Source organism: Suricata suricatta, chromosome 1 (genome assembly GCF_006229205.1).
Source record: "Suricata suricatta isolate VVHF042 chromosome 1, meerkat_22Aug2017_6uvM2_HiC, whole genome shotgun sequence".
In the NCBI taxonomy this organism is placed as follows: Eukaryota; Metazoa; Chordata; class Mammalia; order Carnivora; family Herpestidae; genus Suricata; species Suricata suricatta.
The window spans coordinates 150,791,807-150,815,086 of NC_043700.1; the positions used below are offsets into that span (position 1 = coordinate 150,791,807).

Sequence of the window (23,280 nt, forward strand, 5' to 3'; positions counted from 1 at the left end):
AATAAGAATTTAAAATATAGCCCCTACATATATCCATCAAAGAGATACAACACTCCTTCTGTAACTAAGGCTATACACTCCAAGGAGTTTTATTTCTGCTTCTCTCTTTCTCGTCCCACCTGCAAAGAGCTCTGGCCAGCAATTCAGCTGTTCTTGTCTCACAGTACCTCTTGGCCCAGGAAATGCAAGGCGCAAAACCTTTCCTATCCTCTTCCTCCTTCTCCCTTGGGTAAATGGACCATGCAAGTAATCCCTGGCTTTTTCTTCACTGATCATTAATTATGTCTTAAACAACCTACTTGTCACATCAGTGCTTCTCAACATTCCCCATTTTTCTTTCCCCCTCTTTACTTCATCTATGACATGACTATAGCTCTAATGATTATGCCTTTATAAGAGGTGGGAAAGTCATACTTCCTGAAATGAAAATTAAGTTCAATCAACATGCACCCAATTTGTATTCACTGCACATCCAACAATGGGTCTGGGACTGTTCTGGATACTTGAGATACATCCGGGTTGTGCTATGAACCTCACGCTTCCTCAAAGTTCCCTGAAAACCCCTTCAGTATCTGCACAGAGCCTCACTTCTCTCAGCCCAACTCTCAATTAAAACGGCTTTTTCTTAAGCATTTGCTTTCAAAGTGAAATAATACGAAACTCTCCCAGGATATTTCAACAGGAATATCTTCTACTTTTTTCTGGAACAAATATGTAGCATTTTAGTTACACTCCCTCTTGTAGGTTAGCCTGGAGTTCTATCTACAATTTATAATGTTCTCTCTAGAGAAAACTTCTGAATTTGTAACAATCACTGTAGAGGCTGACTTTTGGGAAAAGCATTCTTTTTACAATATGGAGACCTCCTATAAGGAGATTACAAAAATGGGGTTGCCTTCTTTCATTTGCCCATTTCTTTTTTTCTTTTTAAAGCTTATTTATTTATTTATTGAGGGGTGGGGGTGAAGAGAGCGAGAGCGAGAGAGAGAGAGATCGCAAGCAGGCTCCATCCTGTCAGCGTAGAGCCTGTCTGCGGGCTTGATCCCGTGAACCATGAGATCATGACCCAAAATCAAGAGTCAGATGCTCAGCCAACTGAGCCACCCAGGCACCCTACCCATTCATTTCAAAGGAGGTACACCAATATTCTGCTTATTTCATTATCTTTAACTATTTCCCCATGTTTCTACATACAAAGCTTTGACTTAAAGTTTGGGCTATCAATGAAAAGAACTCAGTATATCCACACAGAATTTTATGTGCAGGGTTAGTGATTAATTCACTGCTAGAAGTCATTCACAGACACTCCTTGCACCTGCCCCCACTACCGTCTCCAATATTTCTTCATAATATCTTGCTATTTTCTGTAAGTAGCTGTAGGAAGTCTAGACAACTGGGGACTTGTTTCAACAAGAGCTTCAGGAGATTCCTTAATCAATTCAACATGACTCTGTAAATCTGGCAATTAAGTATCAGCTGCCCTGGTTGCAGCCAACCTTTATATTCCATTCTGTCAGATGTGGAGACCTTTATTCATTTGTACACTATATTACCCACATAATGTCATCTTTTAACTTATGTCTGTACCAGATAAGGAAGAGCATGTGGGGAAAAGAAAGCCAGCCTGGTTGGTGGTGCTGGTGGTATTAACTGAAATCATTAATCCATTTAGCTGGATCAGAGCCACTTCAGTCACCAAGGGTTTGAAACATGCCACAGGAGGGAGACATTGTTGCCAGACTGGCTCCACCCAACAGGGGAGCAAGGGGAGACACAGGACACTGCCTTGGTTTTATCCCAGGAGGTACCACCTGGCTTCACTGTTCCTCTTTCCACAACCATCCATCAAGGCTCTTCTGTCTACATGGCTACTGAATGCAGAGAGAAAATACAGTGTAGGGCTAAGCACATGGATGCAGAAGCTAGACTCTCTGGGTTTGAATCCCTGCTCTACCACTCACTGGGTTTGTATTTGGGGAAAATTATATACATCTGCTTGGGAAAGGTATAGAAGTTTCCATTTACATCAGTTGCTACATGTATAAAATGGAGACAGTAAGAGTGCCTATCCCATAATGCTGCTTCCTCTGATGATTACATGAGTTAATGTATCTCAGATGTAAGACTATGCCAGGCACATAGTAATTGCTCAATAAATATGTTGTTATTAAGCAGGGATGAGGTTTCTGTATGCAATTCAAAAAATAGGAATCACTCCATGCTGTTTCCGGCAGTAAGGACCAAAAGATTAGGAGGCTGGAAAGTTATTTTTTCCAATGTAATGTTTTGGTTTTGAACATGGTCAGTCCTGGTTGTTGAAAACACAGAACAGTGTTTTTCCAACTTACGTCCTAAATCAAGTCATGCCAGATGCCATTGGTAAAGTTCAGTTTAGCAAATAATGGGCACCTATTAAGTGCCAAATACTCCTAATGAATGCTGGGGAGATAGAAATGTTTAAGAGATAACATATCCCCCACAGAAGAGCATATAATTTAGTGGGGAAGACAGGCCCAAGAACAAATATTTTTTTTTTTTTAGTTTATTTATTTATTTTGAGAGAACACATGTGCATGGGGAAAGGGCAGAAGAAAGAGAAAAAATCCCAAGCAGGCTCCATGATGTTAGCACAGACCCCAATGCAGGGCTCGAACTCATGAACTGTGAGATCATAGCTGAGTGGAAATCAAGAGTCAGATGCTTAACTGACTGAGCCACCCAGGCATCCTCAAGTTATTTTAAAATAATTTCAGTTGGGTCATTATTCTCATAGGCCCAGACAGCCCAGAAAAATCTATTCACCAACTCATGGAGTATTTGTTCCTGCTTATACTTAACTCCTCGCTACTCATCTTTTGATCTATTAATGCTTTCTCATTAACAGATGAAAAGATAAATTGATAAGTGATGGTGAGAAACTTGCAAAAAATACCAACAACTAAATTCAAATCAATGCACAATGTAGAAGTGCTAATGAGAAAACATGCTTAAAATATGACATCTTCCCCTCTCCTATCCCCTCCGTGTTAGTTTTGAGAAATTCCATCCAGAAATACATCTTATGATGAAGCAATATAGACAACATTTGCTTTTTCTTTTTTTAAGGTTCTATTTTCAGCCCTGTACTTTACTGTTTCAGAAAAATTTTTAAAAGACATTGGCTCAGTAGGTTAAGCATCCAACTTTGGCTCAGTTGTGAGTTCTCACAGTTCATGAGTTCAAGCCCAGCATTGGGCTGTCAGTGCAGAGCCTGCCTGTGATTCCCTCTCCCCCTCGCTCAGCCTCTCCCCCATTTGTTCATGAACATGCTCTCTCTCTCAAAATAAACTTTAAAAAAGAAAAAGAAATTGCAACTCAGATAGAGTGAAACTTATAAACTGTTCTTACCAGCCTGCCACCCAAGAGATACCCCACTGAATGCCTAGTTCACAATTATTTAAAGAACAATATCTTCCAAAGGAATTTTTATATGTTAAAGTAGACTTACAGGATCCTGGAGGTCAAGATAATGTTAAGCTAACATTGCCTTTTGCTCTGAGCAACATATTAACGTCTAGGCAGCTGAGTTCTTATAGGAAGGTCACTATGCCTGCTTCAAGGGCTTGTCAATGGGTTGTAAGTAGCAAGGAAATTTAATTTTTTCTTTTGCCTTTGTTTTCCACATCAATCAGTACTTGGGACTTCTAATTGCTTGTCCTCGGGACTATATTAACTCAAGTTTCATTCTGCTCTTAATTCTGCTGGGTTTCCTGGAACAGAGGGGCTTCTAAGGCAAGAGGAAAGTGAATTTTTAAAAATGTTTTTACTTATTCTTGAGAGAGAGAGAAAGAGCATGAGTGGGTGAGGGCAGAGCAAGTGAGGGACACAGAATCTGAAGCAGGCTTCAGGCTCCAAGCTGTCAGCACAGAGCCTGACATGGGGCTCAAACTCACAAGCCAGGAGATCATGACCTGAGCTGAAGTTGGATGCCTAACCAACTGAGCCATCCAGTCACCCCAAAAGTGAATTTAAAGAGGAATGCCTGGAAAGTTGTAAGCTGAACTAGCTACTACACAAAGCACACATAAAAGCATAATCAGATATACAGAACTTAAAAGAAAGCAGCACTTCATATTTTTAAGCCTTGGATTTTCAACTACTGAGAGAGATGTAATCCCAGAGCAGGGCTGAAACATCAAAAACCAAACCTGAGGTGACCCCTTTGCCTGACAAAATTGGGGGTGGGGGAGGCATCAGAGGTACTTGGGATGGTGTGGTCCCAGGCGACCAGCTGGAATGGCAGGAAGTCAAGTACAAGTTGGCATCTCAGTCTTCCTGCCTCATTGAGTCAAGTGCAGCATGTTCTGGGAGAACAGCGTGCTTGTCGCTGTGAGCCGCCAGGTGGTTCTGTGCGCGAAGCTGTTACCCTGAGTCAAAATTTAAGAGCTCGTATCTAACTTGAATGAATCTCCCCAATCTATCTGTACCTCAAACAATGGAGTCAGAACAAAAGTTGAGGGAGTTACGTTGGTGTTAGGTAGACATGAAGGCTTTCCCAGGAGACATGTGGAGGTCTGCACGAAGGCTGCAGGAGCAGCAAAGGGAATGAGGCTGGAGAGACCACAACAGGTCAGCAATGTCTGCCCTGCACTGGGAAAGCCTGGCTGCCGCCAGCTCCAGGTCTTCACGAAAATAACAGACACTGACTCACAAGAGAGCTCAAGGATGCAAATAGGTGATTCCGTGATATCTTAGAATCTTTGACATCAGTAGAGCATAAGGAGATTATATTTTAAAGGTATAAATCAATCTTGCTGCTCATGACCCCACAGACTGCCTTTACTGCTAGAGCCAGAATAAAAGGTAGAATTCAGAGTCTTCCTCTAAGGCTACAGACAAATTAGTTACCCTTTCTCAGCAGCAAAAAGGGACTAATTCCATTTCTGACTACTAGGAGAAGATTGTGTGAGAAACCAAAAGAACAAATTGCTTTTGAACCGGAGCTCAGCATCCCATACTCATGGTATGGCAGTCCAAACACTTGAGCCCATGATTTGGTTTCACAGGTTTATACCCTGCTTTAAACACACAACCTAATAGTCTTTTTTTTTTTTTTAACACTTCCTATCTGTCCCTTCATCCTTTCTTCTTCTTTTACTCAGTTATTTAAAATCCATATCTGTTGTTTGTTTCTTTTTTTCTTTCTTTCTTTCTCTTTCTTTCTTCTTTATAAGTGCAGAATCAAGTTCTGACTTCCAAGGAGCTGTGTAGAGGGAAAATAGGAACATTTTTAGCATAAGACAGACAAAAGATCTACCGTAATTGGTTTTCCATGCATCTTTTCTATTGTTTTTTGTGACCCATGGAAATAACAAACTAGCCTGGAGATGAAATCTAAACTCTCAAAAAATATCTCAAATCTCCTGCTGGGTTGGAACAGGAATTGCTTGTAAACAGTAAACATATGGAACCTTTTAGCCCCAAGAACTTAACGTAGATGAAAACATAAATAGCTGCGAGAGATTTAGCTATTACTCATGGATAAAAAGAATATGTAGCAATTTTGGCAAAAATTAAGTTTGACAGCACAAGTATCGATGAGGATGTGGACCAAAGGAAATGTTGGACACTGTTTGTAGGAGTACAGTTTTGTTCAACAACTTTGGAAAAAGAAGTTGATATTCTGTTGTAAAGTTAAAAGCCACATATCTTATGACCTGTTTCGCTCGTGTATACCCTAGAGAAGTATCCTGGATGCGCTTTAGAAAGCATACGAAAAAATGCTCCGAGAGGCAATGTTCATAATATGAAAAAACTGAAAACAATCCAAATACCCACCAGCAGGAAAAGACCTAAATATAGTATATTCACAATGTGGAAACACTACTGAACTACTGAATATGAATGAACTTCTCTACATGCAGAAATATGGATGAATCTTGAAAACATGTTGATAAAAAAAAGCAATTTCACAGAATAATTATGTATTATTGCCTAGGTGCCTAGGTGGCCCTAAGTTGAGCGTCTGTCTGACTCTTGATTTCGGTTCAGGTCATGGGATCGAGCCCCACATCAGCCTCTGTACTGAGCATGGAGTCTGCTTAAAATCCTCTCTCTCTCTCTCTCTCTCTCCCTCCTTCCCTCCCTCCCTCCCTCTTCTCCTCTCCCTCATTTACTCTCTCTCTAAAAACATTTTTTTAAATATATATAGTATAATACTACTTTTATATAACTCAAAAATATACAAAACTAAAACAAATATATTCTTTCAGGGATTCATACATAAGTGCTAGAAATAATTTAAAAATCAAAGGAATGATTAATACAAAAATCACAATCTTGATTTCCTCTAGGGGCAAATAAGCCAGAGGGTGGGTTGGGAAGGCAATGCAAGTAGCTTTCATAGTCTTGGCAATGATTTAATTCTTAAATTGAGTGGGGTTCACTTATGCTTCATAAGTCATATGTATATTACAAATATCCTTTTGATACCTAATGACCTTTGAGTGGAAAATCAAAGTGTTTATTTCCCTAATCTTCTGGGTAGACTTGATGGAAAACAACTTCCATGCTTTCCCTGAAAATGTAATTTGGTACCAATACAGATAAAACTCTGGGGAAGATAGATCATTATCTGATCAGGGATGTCCTTTGAAGAAAAAATAATTTTCTAATTTCAAGATACTAAATGCATATTATGGGAAATGGGGAAAACCAGAAAAATATAAAGGAAAAAAATGTATACCATCTGTAGACTCACGATTTAGATAAAATCACTTTTAACATTTTGTTATCTTTTCTTCTAGTTTTTTTAATATGTAAAACTAGAATTGCTATAGCATTTAAAATATATTTCCCTATTTCTATCTAGAATCTTATATCCCTGAAGACAGTAATGATATGTATATAGTGTATTTATAGTCTAATGTTTGGTTTTAAGTTCTAGTACACAAGTCATCCATATAAATGATAACTTAATTTTAGCATTTTTCTGACTGGAAACTTTAAGAAAATAGAGAAGGATAATCATTTGCCAAATTTGCCAAATCCACTATAATTTTTGACTTCTAAATCTATTACAGATATTTGTATGAAAAGGTGGAAGGAATTTTTCTTTTGATGATCTGCTTCCTTAAACTCTGATTTCAATGTAAAAATATAATTCCTGAAAGATTTTTAAAGGGCTTTATATTATTTCTAAAGTTTTGAAAGTAGGGGAAATTTCTTTTGATAATTCATAGTTTGAAAGGAATTTTCTCCTTCCTGACCATATGTACAAAAGATTAATAGCATGGTGTCTAAATGTTTTCTTCCCGAGGTGTATTTGTTTATTTTTAAAACTTTATTCCTTTAAAACTACCTCAACCTACATTCAAGTATCGAGATGACCCCCGGCGTCAGAGGTAGAAGATATTTTAGTGTATTTTTACAGGTATAAAGTATAAGAAGTTCTAAACATTTATCATTGATTTTAATGATGAAATTGCAAACTCTTGTAAGAGCTGAAATACACTTTATATCTCTCCCATCCTGGATTCCTAAAATGGTTCTGATTTCAGGAGGACTATGGTGACCCTGCATATTTCTATAGTTGACTCTGAGACCCGGCCAGGCATGAGCACTACTACTCTAAGCTTAAGGACATTGATCAAACAAAAAACAAAAACAAAAACTCTCTTTTGAAAGCAGCCCTCACATTAGCCTGGGGAGGCAGGTCAATATTCCACTCCTATTTGTCAACTTCTGGGAGACACTGCCAGCTTGGGTGTGGCCCTTGCACCCTGTCCAGAGCAGTTCTGTAAGCGACGAATGCAGGAAACTCTAATCCCACCCAAAGACCCTCCACTTCTCTTGTGAATAGAGCAGCACATTATTTTTCTCACTTAAGAAAATACCAAATTCTTCAAGAGCCCATTGTTTCCTGAAAGTCTTCAGTGAATATAAAGGAGATTCGGGCTAAAGAAAATTGGTACATGGACCTAAAAAATGATTCAACTGCTTTTTTCTCTTTTGGCCAGCTTACCATGGGACTCTGTTTCTGAGGAGTATCTACCACTGATAACTGTTTGGTTTGATATTAATGGCTTTACAGGGAGACCAGATGGCTGGGAGAGGGAGAAAATAGTAAATGTGACCCTTAGCAATGACAGAAGGTTACCAGTTTGCAGCACTCTCGTGCGCGAGTTCATTAGGTAAAAATAAAGTAAATAACGACACGGTTAGGGGATAAGGGCGAAACTGTCTAACCGAATGTTGGAATTCATTTAGGAAAAACCCAGCAGTTTTCATTTAACCTCTTGAAAAGATTTGTGCCTGGCCTTCCCCAACCACAAAAGAAAACGCAACCACAGGACAAATTACTCTTGAATGGTTCATAAGATAGGACTATAACCACAGCAACAATAGAACTTACGCAGGGACTAAAGTTTAAGAAGATTTAATATATTTTTAGTTCTTTTCATCTGCAAGTGTTTAGACTACCTTTAGAGAAGCTTTTCAACAGTTTCCTTACTGAAAAGAGTTTACAAGTTTTATAAGGCCAAGGTTACTAGGGTGATTTGGTTTTTATATTTCCTTTAAAAGAGAGGGAAAGAAACCAAGAACCAGCTGCAAACAATGGTCAAAGAGGCCTGAGAGAACAGAAACTGATAACAGAAACTGAGTTTTGTGGAGAAACAGCAGTAGATCTGACTATAGAGGTCAGATCTTTCACTCTCATTTCTAGAACTCAAGCTTGTTTGTTTGCTGTACCTTGGAGAAGTGCATACTTTCAAATGGACTACCCACAGGTCTCCTTAGCAGACAAGCAAGTCCAGTGGCCCTCGGCCAAGTAACCCAAGGAGTACTTCAAAGTCAACCGGAAGCTACCCTTGAAGCCTTACACAAAGTCCTATAACAGGAAGCCACAAAAATATAATAAGAGAAAATGCACCTGTTTAAATGTAAGGGCAGTTATACAATAGCAAACATGTAACCGAGAGAAAGAAATACATGGAGAACAGTCCTTGAATGTGAGTCCAATTTAGAAATCTATACACTTGCTTAATATTTCTAAAGGACTGAGGATCCTACAAAGAGGCAAAAATTTTCATGGAGAAGAGGTGGCATCAGTGTGTCAATGGAATTAGCTGGAACCTTTCTGGGGCAAGAAATAAAATCAGAGGCAGTCGTTTCCCCTCTCCTGTGTTCTTTTAGGCAAAATGAACAGTGGTGAATGGTTCCAGTGGCAGCTTTGGCTGGGATTGGTATCCTAGGAAGACAGTCAATTCCCATTCAAAAACCCCTGCCTTTAAACTGTTGCCTTTCTGATTTTTCTGCCAGACTAAAGACATAATGGGCTGCCGAGAAGGGTCTCACAGGACATAGGGCTGACACTGAAGCTAAGGCTTTCCCCTCTAGGGTGCTGGCCACTAACTGGGCAATGCTGGAATAGTGCCTCATTCCTGTGCCTGATTCTCCCGAGCTGTTCCAGGAGAGGACTAGTTAATCTCCAAGGTTCTCTCCAGTTCTCAACTCCTGGGTCAAAGGAAAGGGGAGACAGGTGCCAATGAGAAAGGAGACATTTCTGACCTGGCTTGAACCTGTGAGCACTGTGATGGGAACCATTGGTATAGATATTTCAATGGGGGGGGGGGGCGGGAGGACATATAATTCCCTAAAAACAGGGAGATTTCACCATAACAGGACAAGTGCCTTGAGCCCATGACTCCCTCACAGCAGAATGGCTTCTTGTCCTACCTGGAAGCCTCTTCAAGTGGCCCAGAGGAGAGGTGAAGACATTAGGGAACACAGGCTGCGGGTCCCAGTAGAACGGGCTGTAACAGCATCAGGTACACTATGCAGGTAGATCGGTGGAGTGTGGCTCCTCTCCAGGCACAAACCACATCAAAACCTACTCAGGATTATGTTGCATGATTTTGCAATTGTTTGTTTAAACAACAAACCAACGTAATTCTCACACTTGTGCGTGTCTTTTACTGTCAGCAAAGTCAAGTCCTGTCCTGTTTGCACCAAACCCTCAGCCAAGGTCTTCAAGACTGTAACTTCCTACACCTCCCTGCATCTTAAATTGTGGGAAGGGGGAGGAGGGGTGCACATCTGCCTCTCCCTGACCCCCAGCTCAGAGACTCTTTAAGTATGGAAAGGATACAGCAGGAAGTCATATTGCCTAGAATCTGCTAGAGCAATGTTTGGCTCTGAAGCAAGGAAATATGAGAGACCTTGAGGTTGGTAATGAAGAGGGCGCTCGACAGCGTACGCTGCGGTACAACGTCCAGACCGTGCTGGGCAGTGAACAGCGCGTTGACTGGAGGCTGTGGATTCTCGGCGTCAGCGAGAAAAATGGGGTTTGGGGGTGGGAGGGCTGGCGAAGGAGGCTGCAGACTGCAGAGTGACTCACACAAGCCCTCAGGTGGACATTTCTCCCGATGTTCTCAGTTCCCGGCCTTAGGAACTCCAGGAGGGAACGACGTGTCTGTAAAAGTGCTGCTCCAGTCCCCCCACTTTAAGAAGTAACTGCTGTCCTTCGGGTCATTTCTTTGAAGGAGGGGGGGGGTGTACAGCCCTCCTTGGCTGAACCACGTTAGAGGCAGAACGACGCTTTCCGGGGAGGTGTGTCCCCACCCCCACCCCACCCCCCCCCGATCCGTCAGGACTGTCCCTTTGAAGGCAGTTTTCAAAACCACAGCCGCGCTTCCTCCGCTGGTTCCGCGGAGCCTCCGGGCCCGAGGGCGCGCGCCGCGTCATCGCCCTCCCGCCGCCCCGGCCCCAGGCCCGGGGAAAAGTTGTCGTGAGAACCCCGGGGCAGGCCGGAGGCCCTAGGACGCGCGGCTCAGCGTTGGGACCTTTCGGCGCCTCGGCCAGGAGCCCGGGGACCCGCGCGACCGTGCGCCCGCGGGAGGGGACAGCCGGCGCGCAGAGGTGCCAGGCCGGCCGCGCCCCGGATCTCCGTCGGCCCGCAGCCTCGCTCACCGCCACCGTCCTTCCTTTCCCGCAGGCGCGCCGAGACCATGTCGGCTGAGACCGCGAGCGGCCCCACCGAGGACCAGGTGGAGATCCTGGAGTACAACTTCAACAAGGTCAACAAGCACCCGGACCCCACCACGCTGTGCCTCATCGCGGCCGAGGCCGGCCTTTCCGAGGAGGAGACCCAGGTGAGCCCGCCGGGGCCGTCTCGCGAATGCGGGGTCCCCTTCGCACCCGCCTCCCACCTCGCCGCCCTCCCCCGACCTCCGTCGCTTCGGCCCGCACCCCGGGAGTTCAGACCCCGCTGCGCTCCGCGTACGCATCCCAGCTTCCCGGCTCCTGGGGCGCCCTGTCTGCCCTCCAGCCCCAGCTCTCCCAGGAACCGTTCGGAACCCTCACGATCACCCTTCCTTCTCCGTGCGTCTCTACTCATTCCACAGCGCGGGAGAAACGCGCTCTCCTCCCTCCTGGCTGGGAGCTGCGTCCCTGGTCCACTCTCGCCGCGCTCCCCGCTCCTCGCCCCCGCTCAACTTCTCCCCTGGGCTGTGAGCGCAACCTTCGGAAGAGGTGCCCGGTGCGCTCCCTGAGCCCAGCCGCTCCAATCTGTTCTCAGCCAGAGTCTCCGAGCTGGAAGGGACCATAGCGATCAGCTATAAATTCAGTGCACGCTCTGGCAGCCGAGGAAACTGAGGCCAAGAGGGAGAGAAGTGCCCGGATGGCAAGGGTCTTTAAGCTAGCTCTTTCCACCATGTCTGCTGCAGCTTCCCCTTAGCTGCAGAGCTAAAATTGTATATAGTGAGGGAGATTTCACATTGAAAAAAAATCCAGTTTTTTAAATGGAGTTTTCCAAGAAGGTAAGCATCTGACATCACGATTGAAGGGAGTGGAAGCAGATGCCCCCTTAAGTGCATTGATTGATGTATCTATTTTTTAAAACCACCTATGCTATTCGGAAAATTGTTTAGGGGAAATAGAAAATGTAACACTGCCCATGATTATTAACCTCCAGGTGCAACGTTGGCTCCTTCAGCTGATTTTTTTAAAACCCTGTCCAGAGTTTATCTGACTTCTATTTTCCCTTTGGTCATGGAAAGACAGTTAGTTATGCATGATGATAATATTACTTGGAACCGCTCTAGCATCTCTCCCAAGGGAGCCCAAAGCATTTCCACACTTCTAGTCTCAGCTCTAAAGCAAAGACTTTCTCATTCTTCCCATTGTATAGACTAGAGCATCAGGTACTTTGACCTCTCCTCACCTTGAGCCATACTCAGGTGAGGCTTAAAGGCTTGTAAAGGGTGCTCCAGTGTATCCTCAAACCAAGACTCTGGACCCCAAGTCGAAAATGTTTTTTACTAATTCAGCCAGATGCACTTTGGAGAATTTGCCCATAGCAAATCCTCTCATTCCTAGGTCAAAGAGAAAGTCAAGCATATCTGTTTTTAGCAAAGGGAGCAGCTGTCTGAATAACCAGAACTTAACGGTAGGTGATTTACTGCAACCCAAGTCCAACAGTTCATGTTTCTTGGAACCCCCTGGGGAAGCAGCCTGCTGCAGCTTTATCATTTAAAATCCCACACTATATTTAGAAAAGAAGAGTGATCACAGAGATAATAATTCATCTTTAAAAAAAAAGGCTGCGGATTTATTGTGGGCACAGTACCAACTGGGGGTCTGAGCTCTTCTCAGCCTCTGATTCTCCCACAGTAAATCACCCTTATCTGCAAGGCAAAATAATTATGCTGCCGTTTGTGATGACTGACACGTGTCAGGTATTGTTCCAGGCACCCTCCAAGTATTAAATCATTTGTCACAACAGTGCTAGACGGTAGGTAGTATTAGCCCAGTTGTACAGAGAAGAGAACCAGGCACAGAGAGGTTAAGGAACTGGCTCAAGGCCACAACTAAGAAGTAACAGAGCTAGGATTTGACCCGTGGCAGTCTGATCACAATCCAGATTCCTGACCACCTTGTTGTCTTCGGGGGTGCAGGGGGTGGAAACAACTTGGGGAGGGAAGGAGGACTGAAAATTCAATATATATTGTATTTCTTCCCAAGGGGAAAAAATCCATGCATTATATGACAGTCATGCTATGTTCAATCATTCTTGAGATTCACCCTACATGAAAGAACGGAAATGAAACCAGGTGAGGGGCAGGAAGAAAGAGAGGACACCTGATTCTTTCTGTGTTTGAGGTCAACCAATTCAGACTTGTGACGGCAGGTTCACCTGGCCGCTTGGGCAGCCTTTCTTCATCGCCCCTCTTCTGCCCTCTGCAGATGAACAAATGGTAGATGAAACCCTGTCACAAGTGGGTGTGAGGTGAGTCACCTCAGAGCAGGGCCTCTGGCTTCCTTTTCCTGCCATGGGGCCAACACCTTCTTCCTCCCTGAGGCTGCCACAGCTCTGCTTGCCCCCCTGCCTTCCTGTGTTGACCTGCAAGGAAGCATCTGAGACCCCAGAGCTCTGGGGAAGGTAAAATTTAGCCAGTTCAGGGGAAGAGGCTTCCTCAGGTGCCTGCCTCTGTCACTCCTTCCTTGGATGGGTCTCATTTTCCACCTTCCCATCCCTTCCCAGCTCACCCCACCCCCATGTGCATTGGTTTCTAAGAATGGTTTCTTCTTTAATCTTCTCAAACAACATTTATATTTTTTAAAGTGCCTTCTGGGGCACCTGGGTGGCTCAGTCAGTTAAGTATCCACTTTGGCTCAGGTCATGATCTCATGGTTAGTGGGTTCGAGCCCTGTGTCAGGCTCTCTGCTGACACCTCAGAGCCTGGAGCCTGCTTTGGATTCTGTGTCTGCCTTTCTCTCTGCCCTCCCCTACTCATGCTCTGTTTCTCTCTGTCTCAATAATAAATAAACATAAAAAAATTTTAAGTACCTTCTGGAGATATAATGCCCAATGGTGAAGTCTCATTTCTTGAGACTTCATGTATCATGAACTATATATAAAATTATTTTTATTTCTAGTAGGCTTTGCAGGGACTCTTTAACTTCACGAAGACCAGGGTCTGCTGGCCTACATATAAGCTGTGTTTGGTATCAGCACATCCCCAATTTCTATTCTTTATCTGTGTTGCTCCATTCTACAGGGAAAGATTACCAAAGCCGAAGAAATAATATTTATTTCTTATACCCAGTCCTTCAACCCTAACACTACCCACATCCAGAATTGGAATTGTATTCTTCAATTTCCTAGAACAAGTGCTACTTTAGAAGACAAAGAAGCATGAGATGTTCCTGTGAGATCATTAACTAGAGCTGATTCCCATCACTGATACTCTGGCAGGAGCAAGAGGGACTAGAAGTTGGAAACATTCTCGGGGGTTCTGATGACCTCTGTTCAACTGTCCCACCCTAGGACAGTGTTCTCTGCTGCGGCAGGAGACCCGCAGGAATGGGGAGTGAGGCGAAGGGTGCTCTAATGTTTAACTTTTTAGGTTGCATTTGCTGGGATCCTAGAATGAGTTTTTCTCATGAGAGTAATAAGATATCTCCTACATTTAAATTAGATCAACCTTACAGAATCCCAACCCCTGTGCCTTCTATTATTTTGAAGTCAGTGTTAGAAGGGGCTGGGAAAGCTCTTCTATCAGTCCCTTGGGAGGTCAGGAAGATCTGCCATTTTCTATTATAACTGATTCAAGCCAGTGTAGCTGGCGTTGGTTCTTAGAGAGGTTTCCAGTATTTTTATCTCCTCTTAATGCCCTGGGACTATTCCCAGAACTCTGGTTTTAGTTGTTGGACATTTTATCAGTGGAATACAGACCTCTAAGGTCTCCTCGTGAAAAGAATAAAATGTTGGTTACTAGAGAAAAGGACAGGAATGATGTTATTTTGCCTCAACCCCTCCCCATCACAGTGTCTAATTATCATCTGTTCACTCAGAGTAAATAAATCTCCATCAATGGGGTGAGGTAATGAGGGCATTCATTTATAAGCCAGTGAGGGATGAATGTCTTTCCCAGGGGATGACTGAAACAAGGAAGAGAAGCGTAAAACCAGGTGGAAAATTAGTATTGATGTGAGTGAGACCCAGTAAGATTCAGCTCTTGAGAGGAGAAGAAGCAAGCAAGGTGTTTAGTGGTTTAATTAGACAGTAGCTGTCTAGCTAAATTATAATAAACATATTTGATTTAAAATATAAAATCTTTAGAAAAGCATTGAGCTTTTCTTGAACCTCATCCCATCCCCCCCAGCACTAGGGTTCACTTTGTTAGGCACTTGGATGCCAACTCTACAGTTGACAAATGTGGTCCTTACTGAAGTTATTTTTGGTAACTGTACATTAATATTCATTACTAGTATAAAGGTATGGTGGCTCTTCTGAATGAGGCCAGCTCAATCATTTCATCTTAAATGAATCCTGATAGAAAATGAAACTTTCCTCCTCCAAGTTTTAATTAGTCAGTCTTAAAAACTTGGCCATTACTCGGCCCTAGTAACTGGAAATCCTATTGAATCAGATCTTGTAGCCTCAAACCCCCCACAGAGCTACCTCATTAGTGAAACTAGAGCCATGCTACTCTCACATCAAATTCCAGAGTTAACTAAACACACACAGATTACAGAAAATGCACCTACCACCATTAGCAGTAGAACTTTGGTTAAAGCCACCAAAGTTACATGAGCCCACTTCTTCTTAAGGTTAGTGAACTCCAGGAACGGAATATGGCACCTAGAGAGGAGCCTTAAAGAGAAGGCTTCCCTGCATGTAGTCTGCTGCCCCTGGCTTTAGATTACTTTTCCCTGCTGCCACCCCACAGTACAAAACATAAGACAACTGATCTTGACAGCCTTGTAAGGCATTTCAGTGTGTAAACTCTATTGTAGCGTTAGGGCGAGTTGTAAGTATGGCTCCATGCTCTTCAGCTAGCTTAGCCTTGGTGCAGAGCCCTAAATGGTTCTGTGGCTCCACTCTCTTCTAGCTCTAAGGCCTTGACTCCTAGAAGCACTCTTCCCCTGTAGTTCTCACTCTTTCTTCTGATCTTGGGCATATGCTGAACTGCCTTTCAGGCATGACCCTAGAGCCCACCCTGTTTGTCCCGAGGTTGAGTCTGCATATGGCCATACTAAGTCTGAGCCCTCTGGATGTTTCTTACCACACCATCTCCATCAACACATCACAGGCCTGGTGTCCATCTCACAGCTGTGCTTTTTTTGCTCTTTTTCATGTGCTTATCTCTAGAACAGGTGAATTTTTAAAACTCCAGAAGAGACAGGTAAAGACCCTCTAACCTTACCTCTCTAGTTGAGCTGACTGCCACTGTTTTTAAGGGGCTTCTTCAAGTTTTCATAGCCAATTGATCACTATAGAGCTTCCTATAGGACTACAGAGCCCCCAGTGGTCACCTGCCCAAGCAACTTGCCTGTTTATACCAGCATGACATGAAAATATCATTATTCTCAATGTATGCCATGATGTGTGAAAGGCTGGGAAACAGGAGAATCAAGCCTGGTGATCTGACTTCCCACAGAGCCCTGTGACTCATCCTCTCCCATGAGGATCAGTGCATGCTGCTTTTGTTTCTTCACTGTTCCTCTTCAACATTGTTTTTTCAGAAATCCCAGTTTCCTCCTGGCCAACCTGATCCATACCCTAGCCTATTCCAAGTCTTATCTCCTCTTACCTCCTATTCTCCTCTTTGCAGAACCCCCCCATCCCTCAGGAGGATAATAAAAGGCAGTCCCACAACATATAAAAGTGTTTTAGCCCTCACACAGTACTAGAAGTGCCCCACCTGGGGCTTTTCCTAAATCCAAGGGCTCTTGTGTAAGATCAGAATATCTGGGTCACACAGAGCTAGAAGATTCTGAGTAATCTGGAAGGCCCACTCTACTCTCACTGCTTGTCAGCTCTGCAGCAGGAAAGTTTGGGCGAGCCTACTCTGTGGATCCCCAAGAAGGAGTGCCTGGAGGTTGCCCAGTACTCTATTTTCCACTCATTTATCTAACAAGTACTTACTAAGCACGTCTAATGACCAAAGCCCTTGAGGATATTACCACACATGGCTGAGACATAGCAGCTATAGAGAGCTATCTGGGGCATCAAGGAGATGCTTCAATTTCTTTCATTCAAGAAACACCAATTAATCTCTGTTAAGCCCTTGTGCTAGGACCTAAGGATGTAATCAATGATGATAAGATGAATACAGTCTCTGCTCTCATGGATCTTCTAGAAGGAAATGTAGACTGACAACAAGTGAATAAACATACTAATTCCAGCTATTAAAACTTCTATGAGGGTAACAAAGTATTAAAACGGAGAATAAGAAGATGGGTGGAGAACCTACTTGAGATCAGGTGGTTAGGGAAGGCTTCATTGAGCAGGTTCTATTTAAGCAGAGACCTGAGGATGAGAAGGAGATCATCAGATAAAGAATGAAGATAGAACATGCTAAGCATAGGAAATAGCATGTGCAAACGTCCCGAAGCAGGGAAGGCAAGTGTCACAATGAGAAAAACCATCCCCACGGACACGTTCCTGGTTCCTCCTTTCCAGCTGAACCACAGAGGCTACCTTTGAGAAATGGAAAGGATGTTTCACTTTTTTAGTATGTAACAGGTAATTTTACACATTTTTATCCTCCAGAAATGGTTTAAGCAGCGCCTGGCTCAGTGGCGGCAGTCGGAAGGCCTACCCTCAGAGTGCAGATCCGTGACAGACTGAGGCGATGTGGGGCACTGGCAGCTTTCCTCCATGAAGACCATCACTGTTTCTCTCCTCAGCTTAACCAAGAGTTTTGGTTTTTCAGTGTAGTCCTGTGTGTTCCATTGTTAGCTATCTTGCTATTTAACACAATGTTGTATTTTTTTAATGTACATAACTAGAAAAGAAAGTAACAATAGGAAGCTATATGTGGCTTCTGTGTAAAGCAGTGTCTTGGCTGGGAAGTGGTGAGGCTTGCATTTCCCTTTGGGTCTTGATGATAGATGGTGTGAAAATCATCTAAGTTTGCTTCTGACTGTCACCTCCCAGTACCAGTTTATTTTTGCCATCCATTTCAGAATAGGCAAGGCCTCTGTTGAAAAGATAACATGACCCAGGAAGGGGAGCATTTCCTTCCGATTCCACTTTCCTAAGTGGTTTTCCTTATGTTGCATCTTCCTTATGTTACATTGAGATTAAGTGAGAATACAGAGAGAGATTTGAGTCGTTTGGATTTCATAAAGCACTTCCTTGGATTATAGCTGCATTCACTTGGAAAGAACCCAGTTAGGCTGGGTGACAGAAACTCCACCGGGCAGAAGATCAAGTAACTATGGGGGAAAAAAAGCCACAAAAGTCTTGAATTTACCTTATTTAAATGCATTTGTTAAATGTATTTTACTAAACAAAATGAACTGCTTTTTGTCTCTGAAATGATATTCTAAATAAAAGTCTTTTTGTTGAAAATGCACTGAGTCCTCTGCAGATTTTTAACCAAATAATAAACTTATAAAAGAGAAACAGAATAGCTCCAACACAGGAGCAGACTGACAAAAGAGCTGTCATTTTCTGAGTCCTTGCTACTCAAAGTGTGGTCCAGGCCTGGCATCATCTGTGTTTGCTGCAAGCTTCTGAGAAATGCAGAATCTCAAACTTCAATCCAGACCTACTGACTCTGGATCAGCGTTTTTAACAAGGCACCCAAGTGGTGTATATGCACACGTAAGTGTGAGCAGCACATTCTCTCACAGCCCCTACGGGCAAGTTACATCCATTTTATTTTACAGCACATTAAATATCTAAATAGTCTTCCAGTTGGGGTGCCTGGGTGGCTCAGTCGGTTAAGCGTCCAGCTTTGGCTCAGGTCATGATCTCACGGTTCATGGGTTCAAGCCCCGAATTGGGCTGTGTGCTGACAGCTAGCTCAGAGCCTGGAGTCTGTTTCAGATTCTGTATCTCCCTCTCTCTCTGACCCTCCTCTGCTCGTGCTGTCTCTCAAAAATAATAAATAAGTAAATAAATAAATAAGATAGTCTATCAGTTAAGAGTGTATTTAATTGTATGGACCAGTAACTCAATTACAATGGATTAACCAAATAGGCTTTTTTGTTTATTTAATTGATTAACTGTTTTCATCTGGGGCAGTAGCAGGTAAGTGGCTCCCTGATGTTGTCAAGGACCTATGGTCATTCTGTCTTCCTACTTTGTTATCTTTAACATGTAGCTTTTGTGTTCATGGATACCAGGTGGGTGCTTGGCCATTGAGTCTGCATTTCAAGGAAAAAAAAGAGGAGGAGAGGCAAATGCCAGCTAAGTCTCTGCCCTTTACAAAAGGTTTCCTGGAGGCCCCCACTTAGCAACTTTCACCTACATCTCATTGGCCAGAATTTAGTCACATGGCCCTGCCTAACTGCAAGGGAGGCTGGGAAAATGAACATTTTTAACTGGGCATATTGCTGCCTTCAGCAAAATCAGGGTTCTGCTGGTTAGAAAGAAGGGGAGGATGGATATTGGAAAGGCCACTGGCAGGGTCTGCCAACCCAGCCTGGAATAACAGTAGTCTACACTTCTGAACTCTTACCCACAATGCAGGCACAATTTTTCCAGATCTTTAAAATAAAGAACCCAGAATAAGAAACACTAACAGTCATTCAGAATACTACTGTTTACAAGATCCCATTAAACGTCCTTGGCAAGCTTCCTCTCCCTTTACCTTAAAACATTTCTTCTGTAAACAACACACAGAGCGACCCAGGGTCTGCAAGAAAGAGCCTCATCTGGCATGCTCCCCTGCAACCTAATTAGTGGTGCCCTGAGCATCTCTCAGCACCATGACTGGATGCTGACATCACTCTCTGGAAAGAAAGAAGGGAGAAGGTGGAGACGAGGCAGGAATGTGTGCATATAATAAATACCTGCATAGAGAGAACATTCTTACTTTCATAAACACTGGCTAAAAGAGAAGAAAAAAATGACTCTGGGCAAAGCAGATGCAGAGCACCGTGATTTACCCAAGTCAGGCCCTGAAAGAGACACTAAACCAGATCTATGACACACGTCATCAGAGACATGATTCAAGAACAATCCACCCAGGACAAGAGGAGTTGACCAGCTGGGCAGAGAGTGTGCCTTGGTACCTACCAGGAAGCACCATTTGTGACAGAAGGGTCACTTCCTGTGTTCACCAGGCCCATGAGTCAAGAGTACTTGAATGGCACATGCTGGGAGAAAATTCCATGTCCTTTTAATTAATTAACTAGTTTGTTTAAACAAGTGCCAAGATTTTTATTTATTCATTTCTTGCATATGAAGTACTCCTTAACGCTATCCTTAGCTTGAGAGTCTTTGCCATAGTCCTGAACTACCACACACTTGCAATCAACCATTCTCTGGTTTTCCCTCTCCAACAGTTTTACGCAGGCCTACCCATTCCCTTAGTTTTGTGTTGTCATGAACCTTAACCAGGTGGATTTGGTGTTCAGCACAAATGGCCTCCACCAACTTGACACACACAGTTGGGTGCAAGCCCACAAAGATGGGCTTGATGCTTGTCTAAGGCTTTGGCGGCTTGCAAATTCCTTGCGCTAGGTCATCATAGATGAGGCCTGTCTTGGGCACTTTCGTAAAGCAGTATCAACCTCCATTACACCACCGGCTGCAATGCCATCCTTCCCCAAGGTGGTGGGGAAGAGGTGGAGGCGAATCTTGATGTACTGGAGCCTCTGCTTGGGCAGCTCAGAAGTGACAGGGAAGGTCAGTGCCCTTTTAAATATGGATTTATTAACAATTCTAATCTTCCTGACTTTTTCAACTGTAATACAAGGATGGCAATACTCTGCTTCAAAAAAAGCACTTTGTAAATAATAATCATAATTACTATTGCTACAAAGTGCTAACAAGAATGGGGTAAGGTTCATTTTGACGCCTGAGAGAAGTCTTCGTGAGAACGCAGGGCTGTATGTTTTATTATCAGGAGTCTCTTCTGGAACACTCAGGGCCACAAACCGAAGTGATAACACCCACTCCAGACTAAGAAAAACTGCAGAACCCCTATTTCTTTGCCTTGTGTTCCAGTTCTGCTACTGCACATAGTGTTGACGGCTCAGACCAGTAATTACTCCACACATCTTTCTCTTTTGTCACCTTTCTCTAGCAAGAACGTAGAAGTTGGAAAATTGAAATACTCATTTTTCCATCCTCACTTGGAGCTGTGGTGGTCATGTGACACAGTCTGGCCAATGAGGCTTAGGATGACGATTTGGGTTGGGTTGGGAAGGTGGGAGGCTTTGGGGAAGAGTTGCATTTCTTGGTAAAGAGTACAGGGGCAGCAGGCTCTGTTTTTCCTCATTTGCCTTGAACCAGTTTCATTTGTTAATTGTGGAAATAGTGATAAGCAAAAATCCAGAAATATATAATAAAACCAACAAAGCCATAAAATTTATCCATGATCCCTCTACCCTGAGGTAACCTATTATTAACTTCAATATTACGGTACATTGAGGGGAGACATATTTTTAACGTGTTTTTTAAATCTTTTTTTTTTTTTGAGAGAGAGAGAGAGAGAGAGAATCCCAAGCTGGCTTCTCACTCACAGTGCAGAGCCTGTCATGAGGGTTTTTTTTTTTTTTGTCACGAGGTTCTAACACACAACCCATAAGATCATGACCTGAGCCCAAATCAAGAGTCAGATGCTAACCGACTGAGCCATCTCAGTGCCCCATGTTTTAGATGTTTTATATCAGAAGTTCTCAGGACCTCTTCCTTGGGTATGATTAATTTGCTGGAATAATCCAAAGAACTCAGTAACACAGTTTACTCACTAGATGTCCAGTCTACTATAAAGAATATAGCTCAGGAACAGCCAGATGGAGGATACAGGGGGTCGGGTGCCGAGCTTCAGTGCCCATTCTGGCACACTACACTTCCCAGCAGCTCCACGTGGTCACCAGTTCTGAAGCTCTGTGAGTCCTGTACTTTGGGGATTTTATGGAGGCTTCATTAAGTAGGCATGATTGATTAAATCTTCAACCTCCAGGAAAGCTTTATTACACAAAACGGCCTTGCATTGGTGATCCTTCAGGGAATGAGGGACGAACTGCTTGAGCCATGTCTGTGGCACACAGTGGACTGAAGAAACATTTGTTTCTATCTGCTTTCTTTTTCTTGAACCCCCTTACATTTGGGGAACTCCTCCTATTTAATATGGTCCTGGTAGAGCAGTTACTCACAGCACCACAGAATCCCCACTCTACTCAGAATTAGACATGTGACCCAGGCGGGCCAATCACAATGCCCTGTACACACGGAGACCCACACATGGTATAGGCTCTTGACCTCATGTGGGCCAAAGTCCTTCACCAGAGTTTTCCCAGTTAGACCTGGAAGGGCAGTTCTCTATTATCCTCTTACACGGAGAGTTATGAAGATAGAGGCCTGGGCTTGCTTGCAATCAGCTGTCTACCCAACCACATGAGAAGGGCACTTGGTAGTGGAAGAGAATGAAGCCAGGCAGAGATGGGAGTTTCAAGGAGAAAAAGAGAGAGAGAGGTCAGGTCCCAGGGTCCTGGTTTCCCACTCTCCCCTTGGGCTACCCAGCTTTCCTGGCCCTGTGAACTAACGAATTTTCTTCTTGCAGTGTATCTGTCATTTGCAGCAAAAAGAATCCTAACGCCAGAGTGGAAGAGGGAAGTGCATGGAGGGAGGAATGTCTGCTACTAGAATAATTAAGAATCCAGGAGAAGGAAATCAGAGTAAAAAAACTAACCAGGAATATATAGGCCAAGAAACCTTGAAAATAAGTGGGCAGAGTATCAGATTTGTCTCAGTTGATGGGGACTTGAGAAAAAAATAGTTTTGCACATTAAAGGACAAGATGACAAGTAGATAATTTATGGACATCAGGACATACCTTTTTGAACTAAGTGTAAATGTATGTTAGATAGGAATCTGTCACCTTCATAGGGACATTTTGCTACTTTCTCTTAACTCTTGCCGTCGCCACATAGAAATTTTGCTCCACATATTTTACTGTTCACTAAAAGTTCATTTTAAAACCTGCCAACTGTTTCAAATGTGTCTCTGCCCAAATTCAATGCCAAAGTATCTAGCCATAACAATGGCAATAAGAAAAATAATTTGAAACTTCACATTCTTTTCCCATGATGGAAGTACTGAGAGGTAGTGGCGTGGACACAGGCAAGGGTCTGGGACATCAGCCACTGCTTATGCTGGCAAGGCAGCAGAATAAGATTTGGGATTTTATGAAGCCTGCTGCTGTGTTGTTGTGCTCTACATAAACAATTACAAATTTTTTAATGTTTATTTATTTTTGAGAGAGAAACTCAGAGCATGAGAGGGAGAAGGGCAGGGAGAGAGGGAGACACAGAATCTGAAGCAGGCTTCAG

The 23,280-nt window shown here is 43.3% G+C and overlaps 1 protein-coding gene and 1 long non-coding RNA gene across 4 annotated transcripts in view; one reads left to right on the forward strand and one right to left on the reverse strand.

Moving 5' to 3' along the window:
- Positions 1-18,345, forward strand: part of HOPX (HOP homeobox) — a 29,260-nt gene extending 10,915 nt beyond the window's left edge. The window contains exons 1-3 of one of the 3 annotated variants that reach the window (XM_029945521.1): positions 10,389-10,490; positions 10,976-11,132; positions 17,540-18,345. In XM_029945521.1, coding sequence (XP_029801381.1) covers positions 10,989-11,132; positions 17,540-17,617 — 222 coding nt within the window. In that variant the 5' untranslated portion in view covers positions 10,389-10,490; positions 10,976-10,988 and the 3' untranslated portion in view covers positions 17,618-18,345. Of the gene's footprint in view, positions 1-10,388; positions 10,491-10,568; positions 10,591-10,975; positions 11,133-17,539 lie in introns of those variants that run through there. The other 2 variants (XM_029945529.1, XM_029945525.1) reach the window with 2 other exon arrangements.
- Positions 5,069-10,369, reverse strand: LOC115297061. Its single transcript, XR_003911238.1, has 2 exons — positions 9,718-10,369; positions 5,069-5,242 (listed from the first exon to the last, which is right to left on the reverse strand). It is a non-coding gene; the product is annotated as an uncharacterized LOC115297061 (long non-coding RNA).
- Positions 18,346-23,280: the final 4,935 nt, after the last annotated feature.